This window comes from Trachemys scripta, chromosome 7, assembly GCF_013100865.1.
Source record: "Trachemys scripta elegans isolate TJP31775 chromosome 7, CAS_Tse_1.0, whole genome shotgun sequence".
NCBI classification, from domain to species: Eukaryota; Metazoa; Chordata; order Testudines; family Emydidae; genus Trachemys; species Trachemys scripta.
Window position 1 is genome coordinate 77458165 of NC_048304.1, and position 16321 is coordinate 77474485.

The 16321-nt window shown below is 37.6% G+C and overlaps 1 protein-coding gene across 39 annotated transcripts in view; it reads right to left on the reverse strand.

The window, feature by feature from the left end:
* The window catches only part of ANK3 (ankyrin 3), a 439766-nt gene that overhangs the window by 32248 nt on the left and 391197 nt on the right, over window positions 1–16321 (reverse strand). For 34 of the 39 annotated variants that reach the window (XM_034777631.1, XM_034777660.1, XM_034777654.1 and 31 more), the window contains 4 exons: window positions 6006–12446; window positions 4026–4100; window positions 2909–3040; window positions 1137–1280 (listed from right to left, as the gene is read on the reverse strand). In XM_034777631.1, the coding sequence (XP_034633522.1) occupies window positions 1137–1280; window positions 2909–3040; window positions 4026–4100; window positions 6006–12446 (6792 nt within the window). The remainder of the gene's footprint in view (window positions 1–1136; window positions 1281–2908; window positions 3041–4025; window positions 4101–6005; window positions 12447–16321) is intronic. The other 5 variants (XM_034777659.1, XM_034777658.1, XM_034777657.1 and 2 more) reach the window with 1 other exon arrangement.

A 16321-nucleotide genomic window follows, 5' to 3' on the forward strand; every position in this document is an offset into this window, starting at 1 on the left:
ATGACCAATGCTGCTGCTTAATAATAGAGCACATTAAACTTATATAGTCTAATAATCAGAAAATCCCAATATAATGCAGGAAAAAGATTCAGACATCAATACATATTTGAAGAAAATATATACAAAAGAGGCTATTTTGTACATAAGACTTGAATTGTATATAAGATTTTAAGATTGGCAGGGTTTTAAATCAGAGCTGAGGTGACCAGTGCCACCAGTGTATTTTAAAGATAATTTCAAAAAAGAAATAGCAGTAATTAGTGGCTCCACAGGACCAATATAAAATATATGTTTGCTTATTGCCATTCTGTTGTATAATTAGAACACCATTTGTCCTGCAATTCTTGACTTACAATATCTGGCTCAAAATTAACCCAAATTACTCTGTAATTATCTTGTATAGTTGTAAACTATTACAAGTTTCCACTTATGTAAAATTGATATTTTCTCATTCAAAAATTAAACACTCGGGTTTATATTGCCATTTTATATTTGGAAAATTATGGTTTAGTTTCTGAAAGGTTTCAAGTATAAATTATGAATAAATTCATTTTTCTCAAAGCTGCACATTAGTAAATTGCAAATTCTTTTAGTGTACATGCCATTACTAAACACTCATTTCTTTTTAGGAGAAGATTTCCTAATGCCTAGTGTTTGGAGATGAGACTGAAGGATATCTTTTTTCCTGGTAGTGTAGGGGACAGTATACCACCATCTACATTACAAATATTTTTTAATGCACGACCAACTGTCTAAGTATATGATTTTTGATTTGACAATTGAAATTGAAAAACTCAAGTGCCTGATCAATCTGCACTGAAATTAGTGGGAACAACTTTATTCATGTGTATATTTTCAGGATTGGACCCTTAGCTTTTGAGACACAAGCTGACATAAAATGAAAGTTGAAAATACTATACAAATGTGTATTAGAGTTTTGAATTTCATATTGCATTTATGAAAGTGATTCTAAATACCATAATTGTGATTTTGAAGAGAGAAAAAAAACTTTAAAATGAAAAGAAATTAATTAGTCCTTCACAATTTACTGTGTTTTGAGAAAAGGTCTGTTTATAATATTTTTCTGTATTATTGGACATATTATTGAAATAAATATGTGCACAGAATTCAATTACCATCAACGGGATCATGAAAAACGTTATTTTCATCTGCAAAACTTCTGGTGCCTGAAATGTTTCCATAATCAAATATTGGTCCTTCCAACAGGGTCACAATATCTATTCGGTTAATTTTTGTCAATACAGAGGTTAAGGCATCAGCTGGAAAATATAATAAGTAACATGTCAGAAAAAAATTCAGTCATCTTTGAGCTATGTAATTGTTTCTCTCAGTCTCAATCATACTGGATTAATTAGAAGATGCTGAGACATATGTTTCACCTCAGTGCTTTTGTTTGGTTCTGGAAAGTTATATTTACTAGCTTGTCTAAAAATCATTCTGTGGTACACTTATATGAGGCATATAATGTCTAGTATGATTCTCTTTCACAAGGTAATTACATTGTTTTTGATGCCATCATTAGAAGCAACATGACTGAGACCAGAGGGTTCCTAAAGAATATATTTCCTTGCTACTAGAACAAAATATCCTTCCACTAAGGATGTCATTGTAGACTTTGGAACAACAGGTGACTGAACATAGGGCTAATGATCAATAAATGCGATGTGCGGTTTTGTCGTAGCCATGTCAGTCCCAGGGCATTAGAGAGACAAGTTGGGTGAGGTAATCATATCTTTTATTTAGACCAACTTCTGTTGGTGAGAGAGAGAAGCTTTTGGAAGAACTCTGGGTAGCTCAAAAGCTTCTCTCTCTCACCAACAGAAATTGGTCCAATAAAAGATATTACCTCACCCACCCTGTCTCTCTAATAAATGTGATGGTATTTAGATGTGGAGAAATCTTGTTGTGCAGATGGTATTTCTGCAAATGACCCTAAGGGTGGATCCCTTTCACATTCACCCTTACATTTCAGACTTTTATTTTTGTTAAATTATAAGGCATGTCCCCTAAAGATCTAGGGACAGAAAGGGTCCTCCCCCATCCCATGGCAGAAAAGGATCTGAACAAAGTAAAATCAGTGCAGCTCAGCTGAAACAGGGATAGGACTGGTGGGGAAGTCCATACAGTTCATCTGCAGCTTTTGCAGGGAGCTAGGGGGTGGCTGGTGGAATCACAACTCTCCAGACTCACTGGCCAAACCCAAACATCATGGGGGAGGGGGAGGGCTCAGCGTGTATAATGGCTGCAATAATGGCAACAGGATGGTTCAGCATCCACTCTGCAACCTTTTATAGGGGATTCTGTCCCACTGACACATGCGGCCCACCCCAGGGTACAGGCTGAGTACTTATAAACTGTACACATTCTTCAGTGGTTTTACTGACAAAACTAGTGAAAAAGGACACTTGAAAACTCGAAGAAAAATTATCCTCATTCCTTTTCATATGCCTGGAGAATAATAGGCATTCAGAAGATGGATCAGGCCAGTGACACATGTTGTAGCTGATCGGGACAGCTAGGAAGGAGATTTAACTGAGCTAAAGCAGGATTGTATGGATTGGAAGATGGCAGAAGACACTACTGTCCCACTATGAAGGCCAAGAACTGAAGGTTTAGCATCTCTCTTCCAGTATGCAACAATTCAAATGAAGTAACTACATGAATAGATACGGTAATTACCAATTGAATACATATTATAATTTCTTGAACTCTGGTAAAAATAGCTAGAGCAGGAATTGTTATTTCATGAGTGCTACTTAGAAAAGCTTTATTATGTTTTCATATTCATGTCCAAATAATCAAGATGATGGGAGCTAAACTATTTAGAATATGGCAACATATGAAGTTGTGTATAATTTATAATCAACAACAATTGCTCTGAACTTACTTGTAGCATTTTTCCCATCTCTGGTAACCCATTTTTTTAATAACATGAAACTTTGAGCAATCAGAGAATTGGGGTTTTCTACACGGATTTGATTAATTTCATCCACAGAAAAATTCAGTTCTCTTGCCAGTTCTATAAAGCAAGAAAAAATATACCATTATCATCATGTCAGTCTTATCTTGTCAATTCTGTAAAAGTAACAGCTTTATTAGGTCACACAGATGAATTAATGTAAACAAATATCTGACACATAGTTTATAATTAATTTATGAGATAATTACAACCAGGGTATTAAAACTTCCCAGAAAGACATCATGCCATATCTTGTAATCATATCCCTGGTAGGTATTATCATACCTACGTCAAGTACACACACTGCTGTAAGGTAAAAATTGTGATCAAAATCTCTGCAGAGGTTACCTTATTGCTGTTGATTTTTAAAATCTTGTATGCTGTAATACTTGATATCAAGATTACTACATATCTCTCTTCATCTACACTATAATCACTGATACATGGTGACACAGTACAATGAGCTGAGTTTATGAGAGGAGTTGATTTGCATTGCTGTACAGTATAGAACTGCAGGACTACTACAATTACTGTTATGGGCCTGATTCTCAGAGGTGGTGAACACCTGTAACTGTTGCTGAAGCCATTGGGAGCTTGTGGTGCTCAATGCTTCGGAAAATCAGGACACTGGACAATGGGAAAAGCCATACTACCCCAGATGAGTGTCCAGCCAGCAAGTTCCCAACCCTCTCAAGCCATTTGTGCCAACTATTCCCAGAACAGGACTTAAGGAGAATACAATTCTTTCACCATTTTCAATAAAAGTGTTTGTTTATTTACTGATCAATGGCAAGACAATTCTGCCATTAGCATTTCCTGGGAAGTGTCTTCTTTTAACTGAAAATCTATTGAAATGTTTATGGACTCCACTTTTGGGAGATGGAGAACACCGCCGACAATGTGCACAGAACCCTCAATTCTGAGTGACTTCTCTGGGAACTGAATATGGTCAAGTCCATAAAGAACTTGTCGTACCTTACTATAAAAGATGATCTGCAAAAATAATTGCTAAATTCAATTTCAGTTTGACAGCATAAAAACGTACCTGTCCAGCTAAGTCCCAGATGATCAGCTACAATTGCCATCCTTATGTCTGTTCGTTCACATGGACTCTGTGGACCTGTGGTTTACAATTTCTTGATTAAAAGATTTTGTAAAGAAACCTGCTCTACTGGACAATAGTTTTTAATATTTTAATTTTACCAAGTTGCTGGTGTTCAGATTGTATACTAAAATGATTGTGTCTTAATAACCTACAAAATTATTTCTTTGTCACAGCTTTTCTATTTTCACCTGTCTAAAGCCAAATGTCAAACTACATGATGTTGTAGTATAATGAGACCAAACATGCTGACATTCTAGCTATTGGACTATACACAAATTGTTCTATTACTGGTGAAAAACACCAGGGTGGGATTAACATCTATTTTTTCTACTTTTACAGAATGAAATTTGCTGTCACAAAATAAATCTTTAAAAGACCTGAGTTACATCAATGTCTTTGGCATGCTTCACTAGCTGTCTACAATATAGAATTTGTTTAAAGGAAGAAAGAAGAGTATAAGACAGCACATACAGATGACAATGACAGAATGAGAACTACAGTAAGTCACTCCACAGGCAATCACAACAGTTCATGCACTAGGATCAACAAGTTGAAAGTTTTACAAACTAGGCTTGATCTCCACGAGGTGAGCCATGAGAGCTCCAGAAACCTGACTGCCTTCATTCTCACCAGTCCTCTTACTTCTCCTCCTCTCACTGTCGACCTTTTCAATCTTTGATTTTAAGGATGCTGCCTCTGTTCTCATATCTCTAGCAGACTTCGATGTAATGGAAGGCTGGTAAACTTGAGTAGCTTCTGATAATGATGTATTTCTTGATGAACTGTCTTCTTCATCATCAGACACTTCTGACTGCATCTTTTTCTCTTCATCAGATAGACGATCCACAAGCTTTAATGTCTCACCACTAATTCCCTTAAAATATTCAATAGAATGTTTACATACCTCCCTAAGCTGATTTTTCCTTACTTTAACTGTTGTCATTGTGATGGAGGTAGATCTTACCTTTACTGGTAATTTGGAAGGAAGCTGTTTGATTTTTCCTTTCTCTAACTGCTCTTGCTTTTGCATTGTTGGTGTTTTTCTAGATATAGCTAGATTTTTCCTGGGTGCATTTTTTATTGGAATCTTAGATCTTACTTCTAGACATGGAGAAGAATTATTTTGTTTTATTTTGTTGGGTTTACTAGCCTGTCTCACTTTACTCGCTACACTTTTTTGGACATTATTTTGTGGGATGACTTCTTTTACTGAACTGGCCTTTATGGGAAGTTTTGATTTTGCTCTACTCCCTACCAACATTCTTGACCTTTGCTGCTGTCCTTGTACTTTTTGCTTATCTGTTATTCTGTGTCCTTGTGTTGCCCCTGTCCCTCTTCCTGAAGTGCTTTTCATTTGGTTAGCTTTCTGTATGGAACACTTGGGTTCACAATGTTCTTTTAGCTCTACATTACAGGTAATATTATTTGTATGGCTACCAGATGAATCCAAATTGTTGTTGTTATTAAAATTATCTTTTTGAAAATCAAGTTTTTCTTTTTGCCTACAGCTTGTCTGGCTAGTAGCTGAACTTGTAATCACTGCTACAGTTTCATTTTCTAATCCCTGACCACTGGGCATCGCAGCTTCTATCTTATCTGTCACTTCTCCGGGGCCATCTTTCTTCAGAGTCATCGTGGAAGCAGAAATTCCCATTTTAATAGGTGTGCGCAATTTGGGATCAACTTTAGAAGTGTTAACAGTTGTCGATGATTTCTCCAGAGAGTTACTACCAAGTGTGGCTTCCATACAATCTCCACTGGCCTGGATGATGGGCTTATGTTCAACTGCTGTTGTTTCTACTTGTCTCTCTAAGTTTGTTTCTACAATGCTGTCCCCTGACTGTGGCTGTGTGATGGCAGTGACTGTACTTTTATCCCCTTCCCCCTTGTCCCCTGACTTCCCTTCAGAAGTATGCTCACCAATCTGAAAAAATTGGAGTCTTTCTTCAACAAAATCCCTCTTGCTCATGTCAATTGCACCACTGCGAGTCATCTCAAACATCTTCCCTTCATGAAATGGGAAGGGGTTGGGCTCACTAGTTGGAGTACTTTCATCTGTTGGAGTTCTGGCTGGAGTTGTATCAGGTGTTGTTGCTTGCGATCTGTCTTCTACTGCCAGACCAAATGGCTTAGCCTCATCATCCCTTGATTTAGTATCAAACACTTCATCATCTCCTCGATTATTGGACCATGGATCAAAATCCAGACTTTTGGTAGCTACTGTTTTAAAAGGTGTTGCAAATTCTTCATCTACTTTGTAACTGAAATATGAATCAGGAAACACAGTTCTGTCGGGGTGTCTGCCTTCCAAGGTGAAAAACTGTGCACCTGACTTCTGCTCAGTCTTTTCAGAACCTGTACCTTTTGAAAGTGGCTTGTCTTCTTCAGCGCCTACCTTTCCTTCCTCCTCAATAACTTCCAGTTTACTTTGGCTAAAGCAACGATCAGTCTGTTTTAAAATGCCCTCTGTAGTCCATATATCCTTTTTGGTTTCTACTGCTGGACCTGCAAGTTTAGAATCACTCTCAGTTAAACCATCGTCTTCATCTTGTAAATCATAACCATCAAGAGAGTCAATTTCAGTTGCATCTGTATCATGAGAGAATTCTGCAGTGGTTGCTATGGAACACTCGGTGATAGACTGGTCATTAGTCCCATTTTGTGCTATGTCATTCTGGGGTGACTCAAGACCAATGTCAAACTCATTAGGTTTTCCAGAACTGGGATACTCTAACTCTTTCTGGTTCTGACTCTTGTCAGAAACTTTGGGTTTTGAGGCTTCTTTCTGGTCATCTTCAACTTCTTTTAATTTAAAAGTATACTTTTTTAATGGAACTGGTTGATAGAGCGATTCATCATCACTAGAGTCACTGACATCTGCTCCCGGTGGCACGGGGGAAGGTGGCTGTACTCTTATGACTGGTTCAGCCAGTTGACATTTGTCGTGTTCATCTTGCAGATTTACTTCTATCATCTCCATTTCACTCTCAGGGGAATAACGATGATTCTTTTCTGACTCAGCTTGATCTGCATCTAATGGTGGAGGAGGTGGGAATTCAATGTAGGCAACTCTGTTACTTTTGGGTCTTTTGTTAGAGTCTTTGTTTATATTATTAGGCAATATTTTGTCAATTTTTGGTGCTTCCACTGCTGTGTGTTTTACAGAGGTTGACTTAGCCTCTGCTTCCTCTTCTGATTCCTCAGAAACCTCAGGTATGGGACTGGGCTTGCCTGGTATATAAGCTATTAGTGAGTCGGGTGTTTTAGAGGTAAACTCATAACTCACTTCCTCTGAGCTGGGTGTTTCTGGTGTTAAAGGGCTTTTCCCAGAGCTATCTATAAAGGATACTTGTTCTAGTGTGTCATCTTCTGGACTACCTTGTGGAGAAGGAGGTTGTTTTTGCTGTCTAGCTGTATAAAATGTCCCCCTAGTCTCTTGTACCGTCTTACTTTCCTGACTTACAATTTTTTTTACATTTCCTTGTTGCACCTCCTTTTCATACTGCTTTCCTACTTGAACAAAACTGACATAAACTGGCAAAGTCTTTATCTCTTTCACTCCCTCACTATTTACTAAAGGTGCAACTTTATCCAAGTAATCAATGGGACTAGGGTCAAATACCTCACTTGAAGGAGATTCCTTTCCAGGACTAAAGTCTAAAGAATCAGGTGATTTGCTAGGGGATATTTCAGTTTCCTCCACTGGAGGACTTAACACTATGGAACCTTGTTGCTTGGTAACTTTAGTGACTTTTGAATGTTTTATTTTTTCATCTTCTACATAATCAAATTCTCTCTGAACTTGCTCCTTAATCATAGTTGACTGGGACACTTTAGCTGACAGTTCATATACTGATTTTTTTGACTGATCATAAACACTATCAAGAATGGTAGGAGAGGACATTCTTTTCTCCTCAGAAATTCTGACTGGAATGTGGGACACAGACGATTCCTTTCTTTTTGAAGTTTTATCTGTCATTTCATTGGTGTGTTCTCCTTCTCTGACAACAAATTCTCTGTACAGAACCTTTTTTGATGGAGATTTTACAGTTGTTTCCTTCACCTCCTTTGAATGAGATCCATGTGTTGACAATTTGTGTTCACTCTCTGTCACAGTGATAAATTCACTCTTTTTGTTAGTTTTAGTCTCAGCATGGTCAACATGGTTTTCTTTCACCATATCTTGAACAAGTACATGGGAAAGTTTTTCTTTTTGTGTTTTATGGTTAGAAGCTCCAGGACTTTCCCATGTTCGATAGATTTTTTTGTCCCAATGTCCCTTAGCTGGTAAGTCTGAGCTATATGCCAAGTCTTTAGCTTGCTGTTCAGAAGTATATTCTAGCAGACTTTTACTTGATGTTTCAGTACTCTGTTTCTGTACTTCTGAAGCACAAATGTCTTCTATAACTTTTCCTTTACCTTGGACATTATCTTCTTTCAATTTCATAGTAGTAAATTCTTTTTGCAATGATGTATTTCCTTCTGTCAGATCTACTTGCTTTGGGTGCTTTTCTCTTGCATAAAACTGATACACTGGTAGTTTGCTTTCTTGTAATTTCTTTACTGGAATTTTGGATTGACTATCTTGCTTTTTTTCTTCTTGAGATAGATCTTTAGTCCTTGGACTTATACTTTGTTCAAATTTAAGTCTAATGGAATTAAGCTTGGATTGTTTTAGCTGAAATCCAGTCTGTGAAGCTTCAGTTGTTTTACTCTGCAGAGCATTTCCTTTGTGTTCCATAGTTTGTTTACAGTCCCCTGTTTCTTGAGCAAGAATCCTTCTTTCAGGACTGCTGGGCAAACTTGCTGCTTTTCTTTCATCGGCTTTTGGAGAACACTTTCCATCATGCCCATACTGCCGCACTTTACTCCAGTCATCACTCAATGTCACTATTTCAGTGAGCAGTACTTTTTCAGGGCTGCTGCTGGCCGAGCTATGACTAGAATGCATTTCTTTGCCATTTTTTTTATGTTGCTTTTTCTCTGGAGATTGTAGCTCATCATTCAACTTTTCTGTTTTGTCCCGAAAAAACTGTGATACTTCAGTCAGTTTTTCTTCTGCCTCCTTAACAGTCCTGTCCACCCTGTCTTCATACATCATCTTTTCTCTACCTCTGTCTAATCTGTCCTCAGTAAAGCGCATCCACATGGCATGTTTTGGACTACTAACATCTCCAGTGTAGTGTAACACTGTCACTTTATCATAATGATCATCTTTAGACATTTTACCTACACCATTTTCAGACACATCTTTATAGATTTTGGAGATAATTTCTTTTTTGGGGGCAGTGGCTACTTTTTCTCTGCATCGTTTATCAGACCCCTGTAACTCTGAACTAAGGGGTAGAGCATGGTCAGTAACTGACTCCTCAGTATCAGAATGAGACACATCTAGCTTTTCTGAAAGAAGCATTTTCTCAGCAAACCTGTAAGACTCCCCTCTTAATTCTGACAACTCATCATCATGGTATTCTATTGAGTGTTGACTCAAAAGCTTCAGCGTTTTGTAAGAGTCATCAGACATGAGTTGAGCAGAACTAGGGCGACTGTCTTCTTCCTGGGACACAGGAGTGTTTACTCTAGAAGATTCCAGATAAGAAGGAAGTGACTCTTCAGCTGTTAGCTCTTCTTCTTCTTGCTGACCTTGTTCATCAGAACAAGGAAAAGTATCATGTTTTTCCAAACCTTTTAAGTTAATATCTCCCCGAGGTAAGTCTTTCTGATATACATACATTTCTTTTTCTGGATGCTTTTTTGTTTGTCTAATAATGACTTCAGTAGGTTCAGCCTGATTACCTTTTTCAATATGGACCTCTATTATACGCTCCAGTTTGGGTTTCATTTTGCTGTCCTTCTCAGCATGGTGTGGTGAAGTTTCAGCAGACTTGCTAACATCTGATGTTACTGATGATTTATGTTCAAACAGACCTGCCAGTTCTTTGGAAGGGTCACGTCCTGATTGAAAGGCTTTCATTATGTCATGAACAGACATTGTTTCCTCAATTCTTTCCGAGGTACTTTCGGTGCACGGAGGTTTATGATAAACCATTCTAGTTGTAGTAGTGATGTGAGTTTCTTCTTTCACCCGGACACCTTTGCTAAGAACACACTTGTGGTCATCTTCTTCACTGCTGCTGCTTTTCATTTGAAATGCTTTAACCTTGTCTTTAATAGACCCAGTGGGTTTTTGTTCCAACTCCATTAAAGCAAGTGCAGGTTTCAATGAAGGTAGCTCCTCTGTTTGCTGCTCTGGAATCTCTTCTGATGATGGTTCATAGCTACGGATAACATGAACTACTTCAGTTCTTGTTTCTGTAATAACAGGAGAGATGGGTACATCATGGAAAAGTGGTTTTGGCCCTGTGCTTTCAGCACTTTGTGGGGCTGAAGGTGTTTTTTCACTTCTTGTTTCAAAGCCACTGTCAGACAAAGGACTTTTATCTTGGTCATGTAGAGAAAAATCATCTGGAGATTCTAAAATAGTATCTGTTCCAAAAAAGGAATCTGCAATTTTACATAATTCTTTTTCTGAAGTAGAAGGCCTCATGGAGGCTGGAGGCATTTTAAGTTTATGTTCCTGTAAAGCAATCACTGGTTTTAAAATGCGTTTTTGTCTCTCTTCATCTTTTTTCCCCTCTTCAAACTTGTACTTTATGGTTGCCAATGAACTACTACCAATATCATTTGTTAAATAATCAATGACTTTTGTCAAATTGTAATCCTTTTCAGATGCGGCTTTAGCTTTAATGTGCACTTTTTCTGGAACAGGATGGCACGTTATAGCCTGCTGTCTTGCTTCATCAATCTCCTCTGGACTGAACTCTACCCATTCATCTTCAGATAAGTGTCCTTTATCACTTTTTGACACTCTGGTCGACCCTTTATTTTCTAAACACACATCTTTTTTCAGTATCTCACTAACTTTTACCAAGTCTTCTTTTACTTTCTCAACAATTTTAAAGGGCTCTTCATCATCAATTCTACCCTCTTTTGTTAGTTCAGGTTGGAATGGCTTGTCCTCCGTTACATCTGTCTGCAATATCGCAGTCATCCTGATTAGGTCCTCTTTCATTTCAGCAACATCTTTCAATATCTCCTGGCTGGAGGATAAAGAAGATGGTGTAGACAATTTAAGAGCAGAGGGTGCTAAAAACAAGGATGATTTTATAGGAGATGAAGTTCGACTAAAGTGAGGTTGTGTACGTGTCTCTGTAGTCAATGTTTTACTAGGTGATAGTAATGCAGCTCCCGATTTTGTAAGTGAACACTCTGGAAGCTTCTTTAATGCTGGTTCAGATAAAACATTGACTAGAGAATATACTGGCACTGTTATTGTTGATGAAGTTACTGATGAGGTAGTTGCAGATATTGACCCAAAAGATGTATATAGTGCACCTGCAGAAGGAGTTCTTATTGACTGAAAAGCAGATGGTGTTGAAGACACAAATGCCCTGAGTGGAGAAAGTGGCATTGTAGTAGTGGTCGGAAACACTTTCTCAACTGTATCAGTGGCTGCATTAGCAGCACAACTTGCAGAATTTGTAGCTGCAGAGATCTTGTCTTGAAACGTAGCTGCAGGTTTGGATCCAGTTATTACATTGGCAGAAGATGGATATTTCAGAGGTGACATGGATCCATTAACCAATGCTACATCTGTAGGTCCAGGTATATGTTTCACAGGTGATGAGAGAGATGAAGTCATCATGACTTTAGACGATGAAACAGCATCAACTTCTGACTTAGCAGGAGACACCACTGACTTTAAAGGTGAAGTTAAAAGTGGTGATGCTGATGTGATGATAGACTTAAATGGTAAACTTGAAGAATACATGTTAATGTTCGATTTGGGGGATGCTGGAGGTGTCATAGTGATGGATGATCTCTCCAAAAGAGACCCTGCTGTAGTCACTGGAGATGTCCGAGAAGGAAATGTTGAAGTGGATGCCATCCCTTTTAAATTACTGGCTTCTGTTACTGCAGGAGCTCTGATGAAAGAACCAGAAGAAACTTGGATATTATATGGAGGCTGTGATACAACGGTTTTTATTGGTGAAGAGATTGTCCGAAATGATCTAATTGGAGATGCTACGTCATTAACAGATTTAATTGAAGAGGTAGTAGAAGCTCCTAATGTGGATTTGATTGGAGAAGCAGAAGAAACAGACCATATTGATTTCAATGGGGAAGCTGTAGGAGTATTGGAGGAAGAGCTTGATAGGGAAGTGAAGCCTGATTTGGTTTGCCCAGGCACTGTAATTGGAGCTGTTGTCCATGACTGATATGGTCTTGTTGAAAAGAATGGCTTGTATGAATAAGTAGCAGGTAGGGATCTTGTTGCTCCTGCACTCCGTTCAACTGTTTCTTAAAGTTTTAAATCAAAATCAAACGTAAAATCAACAAAAATGATTGAAAAACAGAGAGACCAGAGAAGAAAATTGGTCAGTAAACGTTGTAATATTACAAAGAGTAAGTACATTTTTTTTATGAATCAGAATGAAATAGGCAAAAAGAATAATTAAAAAGGAAAAAAAAGAGGAATGAGTCATATAATTATGACTGATCCAAAATAAAAAGCAACATGAAATGAAAGACACTAAGCACATTGCAACCAAGTCCGCATACAATGGAAAACAGAAAACACAAAAGGAGGAATCCATAATGGTAAAAATAATAACCACAACCAAAATTCTTCTCTTACTTCCTTATTGACTTTCTGATGTGCTAGTTTTGAAATATTAATCTCAGTTCCATTTTGCCTGTATAGGTACGTCTTAGCTTTGTGCAACTATTACAATTATCCTTTTAGTAATTTCTATTGTTCTATCCTTAGCAGTATCATTAAACAACATATATTGTACCTATATAAAACAATATAAACTTGTGTAGAATGACATTAAATAGCTAAAATCCTTTTTGAAAACCACTCAAAACTATTTCATGCAGAACCCAAAATACCTTTAAGTGACAGGCAATTGATGTGCAAACTGTGAAGCAACTGGAATAAATTCAAATCTTTATCTATCCATGCACAATTCGTATATGCTTCACGCTCACAAAGCCAATAAGAGCAAGAACTTTTCTGAGTCAAGAGTTAAAAAAATAAAAAAATAAAAAGGAACCTTTTGCATTTTTTTCATGCGATATTCCTTTTGTTTGGTCAAACTAAAGTAAAACTTTAAATGAAATGATTTTAAGAAGCATTTGTCATACATGAAAAATGGAAAATATGATTTATGATAAACGTGAGCAAGCAAAGCCACTCAAACACTTTACTCATGCATAGTATACCACGTCAAAACAAGCAAATGAAGTAATACATTTTATATGCTGTATTATGCACAACATGTAAATAAATATTTTCATAAGAGGCATTTAAAAGAAGAGTACACTTTTTCTACAAGATGTAGTGTTTTGCTCCTTTTGAGGAGATTTCTTGTATCAGCTCAAAGAAAGACCTGTTCAACTTTACATTTCTCAAAAGGCAACATTAGGTAAGTACTTGAAGAACAATATAGTAAGTAGATATGATCTGGCCAAGACAAATCTGTTAACTATGAGCATCCCCAAAAAGGCCCAACGTCAGATTTTGAAGTCACTGGAGGCAGGTACTAATCCAGAAGGCAGTATTTCTGGGAATGACATTACAGCTTCCATATCCTCTGACACAGCAATGACATTCAGAGAGTTCTTCCACAAATAAGTAAAATAACTTTTAGGCACAATTTCTTTATTTGGTGTTAGTAACGGAGCTAAAATATTCCAACTACCTATTCTACACACCTTTGTCTGAAATTATATTGACAATTTATCAAAGCTGTTTGGTCTGTCTTATAGCTAGGCAAAAATTCACCATGAAAGAAACAAAATAAGACTCACATTAAGTTACTAAAGTTATGTCACACAAGCTTATCTAAAAAAGATGTTCAGCACACCATAGGCCCATATCCCAGAATGAGAAAATGTGGTGGGCCTACAAATATCAAACAAAGATGTATAGATGCTTTTACTAGGTAATGCTATTGTAGTATTAGAACATTTAGGTTGAAGAGAGCTTGAATACTGGGCATACTGGCACAGTCTATTCCAAAAGACAGCCATTGAAAGCATACTAGTATAAATCATTTTAAAACTAAAGTCTGACCACTCCTTACTCTATCATTTCCCCTCTCTGAAAAACTTCATTAAATAAATGCTACCACAGTGATTTATTAGGAGTAGCTGCCAAGATTCAAAAGCAGTCACAAATCCAAAAAATAATAAGCCAACACAATAGTGAAGGGCAGTAATGAAATAAAAATAATTTGCTCTACACTTAAAGTATCTGTAAATGCCACTAGACTCTTGGTATGTTGTATCACGATAGTCTTACCACTACAATTTAATGAGACAATAAATCCAATAGCAGTCTCTCCTAATTGCAAATATTCTTTTCTCCATTACATCATGTATTCAGATATTTTAAAAAACGCCCTGTCTATACTTCACATTACACTTGAGAAAAAGGACTGGGCCAAGGAAGCAACCTCACTGATGAAGTTAACGGTTATGAGATAACTGTGTGGGCTAGAAAAAAATATGGCTTTATTACTGATTTTTAAAAAAATAAAAAACTCAGTTATGTAATTTTCTAAGTGGAATAGCATATTTCAGAGACAGCAGTTGTTTTACATACCTGCACTTCCTGGGTACTGAATGAATTTGTCCCTTAGCCTCACACCCCACTATGCACATGACATGTGGAGACTGCATATCCTATAGTGTGTTATTCCCACTTCCTCACTTGCTAATGGTGAATGAAAATGGTGATTGAGCATATGTAAGTCTGCCCAACAGAATGATGCTCTATTCATAATTTACTTGAAGCGTATAGCCAGGCTAGAGACCAGATTCTAGTTCACAGGAGTGCTTCCTATTCTGCCTGACACATCTGTATAGGGCAGAGCAGAGTCCCTTAGATCAGTGCTCTTCTTCCTCCCTGCTTTAAATATTAGTAGAACACCTTAGCAGTGAAATACCATTGTCCCTATCACACAGACTGTGGCAGCGGGGGAGAGAAAAAAAGTCCACTGAAATCAGTGAAGCTGTCAGCTTCACTGAAAGTAGGTGCAGGTCCAGACTGAGTATCTTCTCTTTTTTTCAGCAGTCAGAGAGAGGTGAGGAAAGGAGAAACTGGTGCTCCCCATATCTGAGCAGATGTGGGGAGGAGTAAAAGGGAGGGAGAACATCCCAAAGACAATATGAAAATGACCCACCCAAGGACAACACTTTGGTGGGAAGCCACTTTAAACACCCTCTAGAAGCCACAATGGATGGTGGCAAGGTTTAGTGTGCTGGGTCTGTTTTCCTTGGTGCCCTCTGGGAGTTTTTAATCTTAAATATCAGTGTCTAGCTAGTAGGTTTTGTCTCCTCTGGTTATGTGGCCCTATGGATTTCTGTCTGCTGAGCAGTCTTGATTTTTGAGTTAAGACATGTTCTTTGGAGGTGAAAATGAAAAAGTGAAAAGAAAGTAAAATAAAAACAACTTTTTTCTTTCCAAACTTTTGGGAAAACATACTTAAGTTAAAAGTCTGGAGCAGATCATCTACCATTCTACAAATCAATAGGTAATGGAATATTAAAAGAATGAAGAGAGACTTTTATACCTTGATTAAACCCTTCCTCCATTCCTGGATTACAACTTCATTTAAGGTTTTTTCCCCCACCTCTTTTAGCAACTATGACTTTACTTTTGGTAAATCAATATAAGATTTCTTTTAATTTCGCATGGGGAGCCAACTGAAAAAGATATATACAAGCTCCAAACTCATTCCAGACACCATAGCCAAACCTTTCCCTCTATCTCTCTTAATTCCCAACAAATCTTTGATGATATCTCAGAGTCCACTATGAGGTCTCAGCTAGTCTGGTAGTCTTGTAAGGCCAGGTGCTGTCATCAGATCTTATATACTTCAGGTCTTCTCCAGTGTCTGATAAGCACAATGCACTCTGGAGCACCTCAAAACCCCACAGAGCTCACAAGATCTTTAAATAGCAGCTACCAGCAGGAATTACCAGACCTGATGAGATTTGTAAATGGATTTTATGAAGTTATATCAAAGGGCCATTGGAGTTCAGGGAATGAGAAGTTTGGCTGGCTGCTGGAGGAGAAGAGAAAAACACAAGAATGACCACTTTCTGACTGGGGAGGGAAGCAAAGGTTGACAGAGACATTACTGTACTTAAAGAGAGAAAAGGAA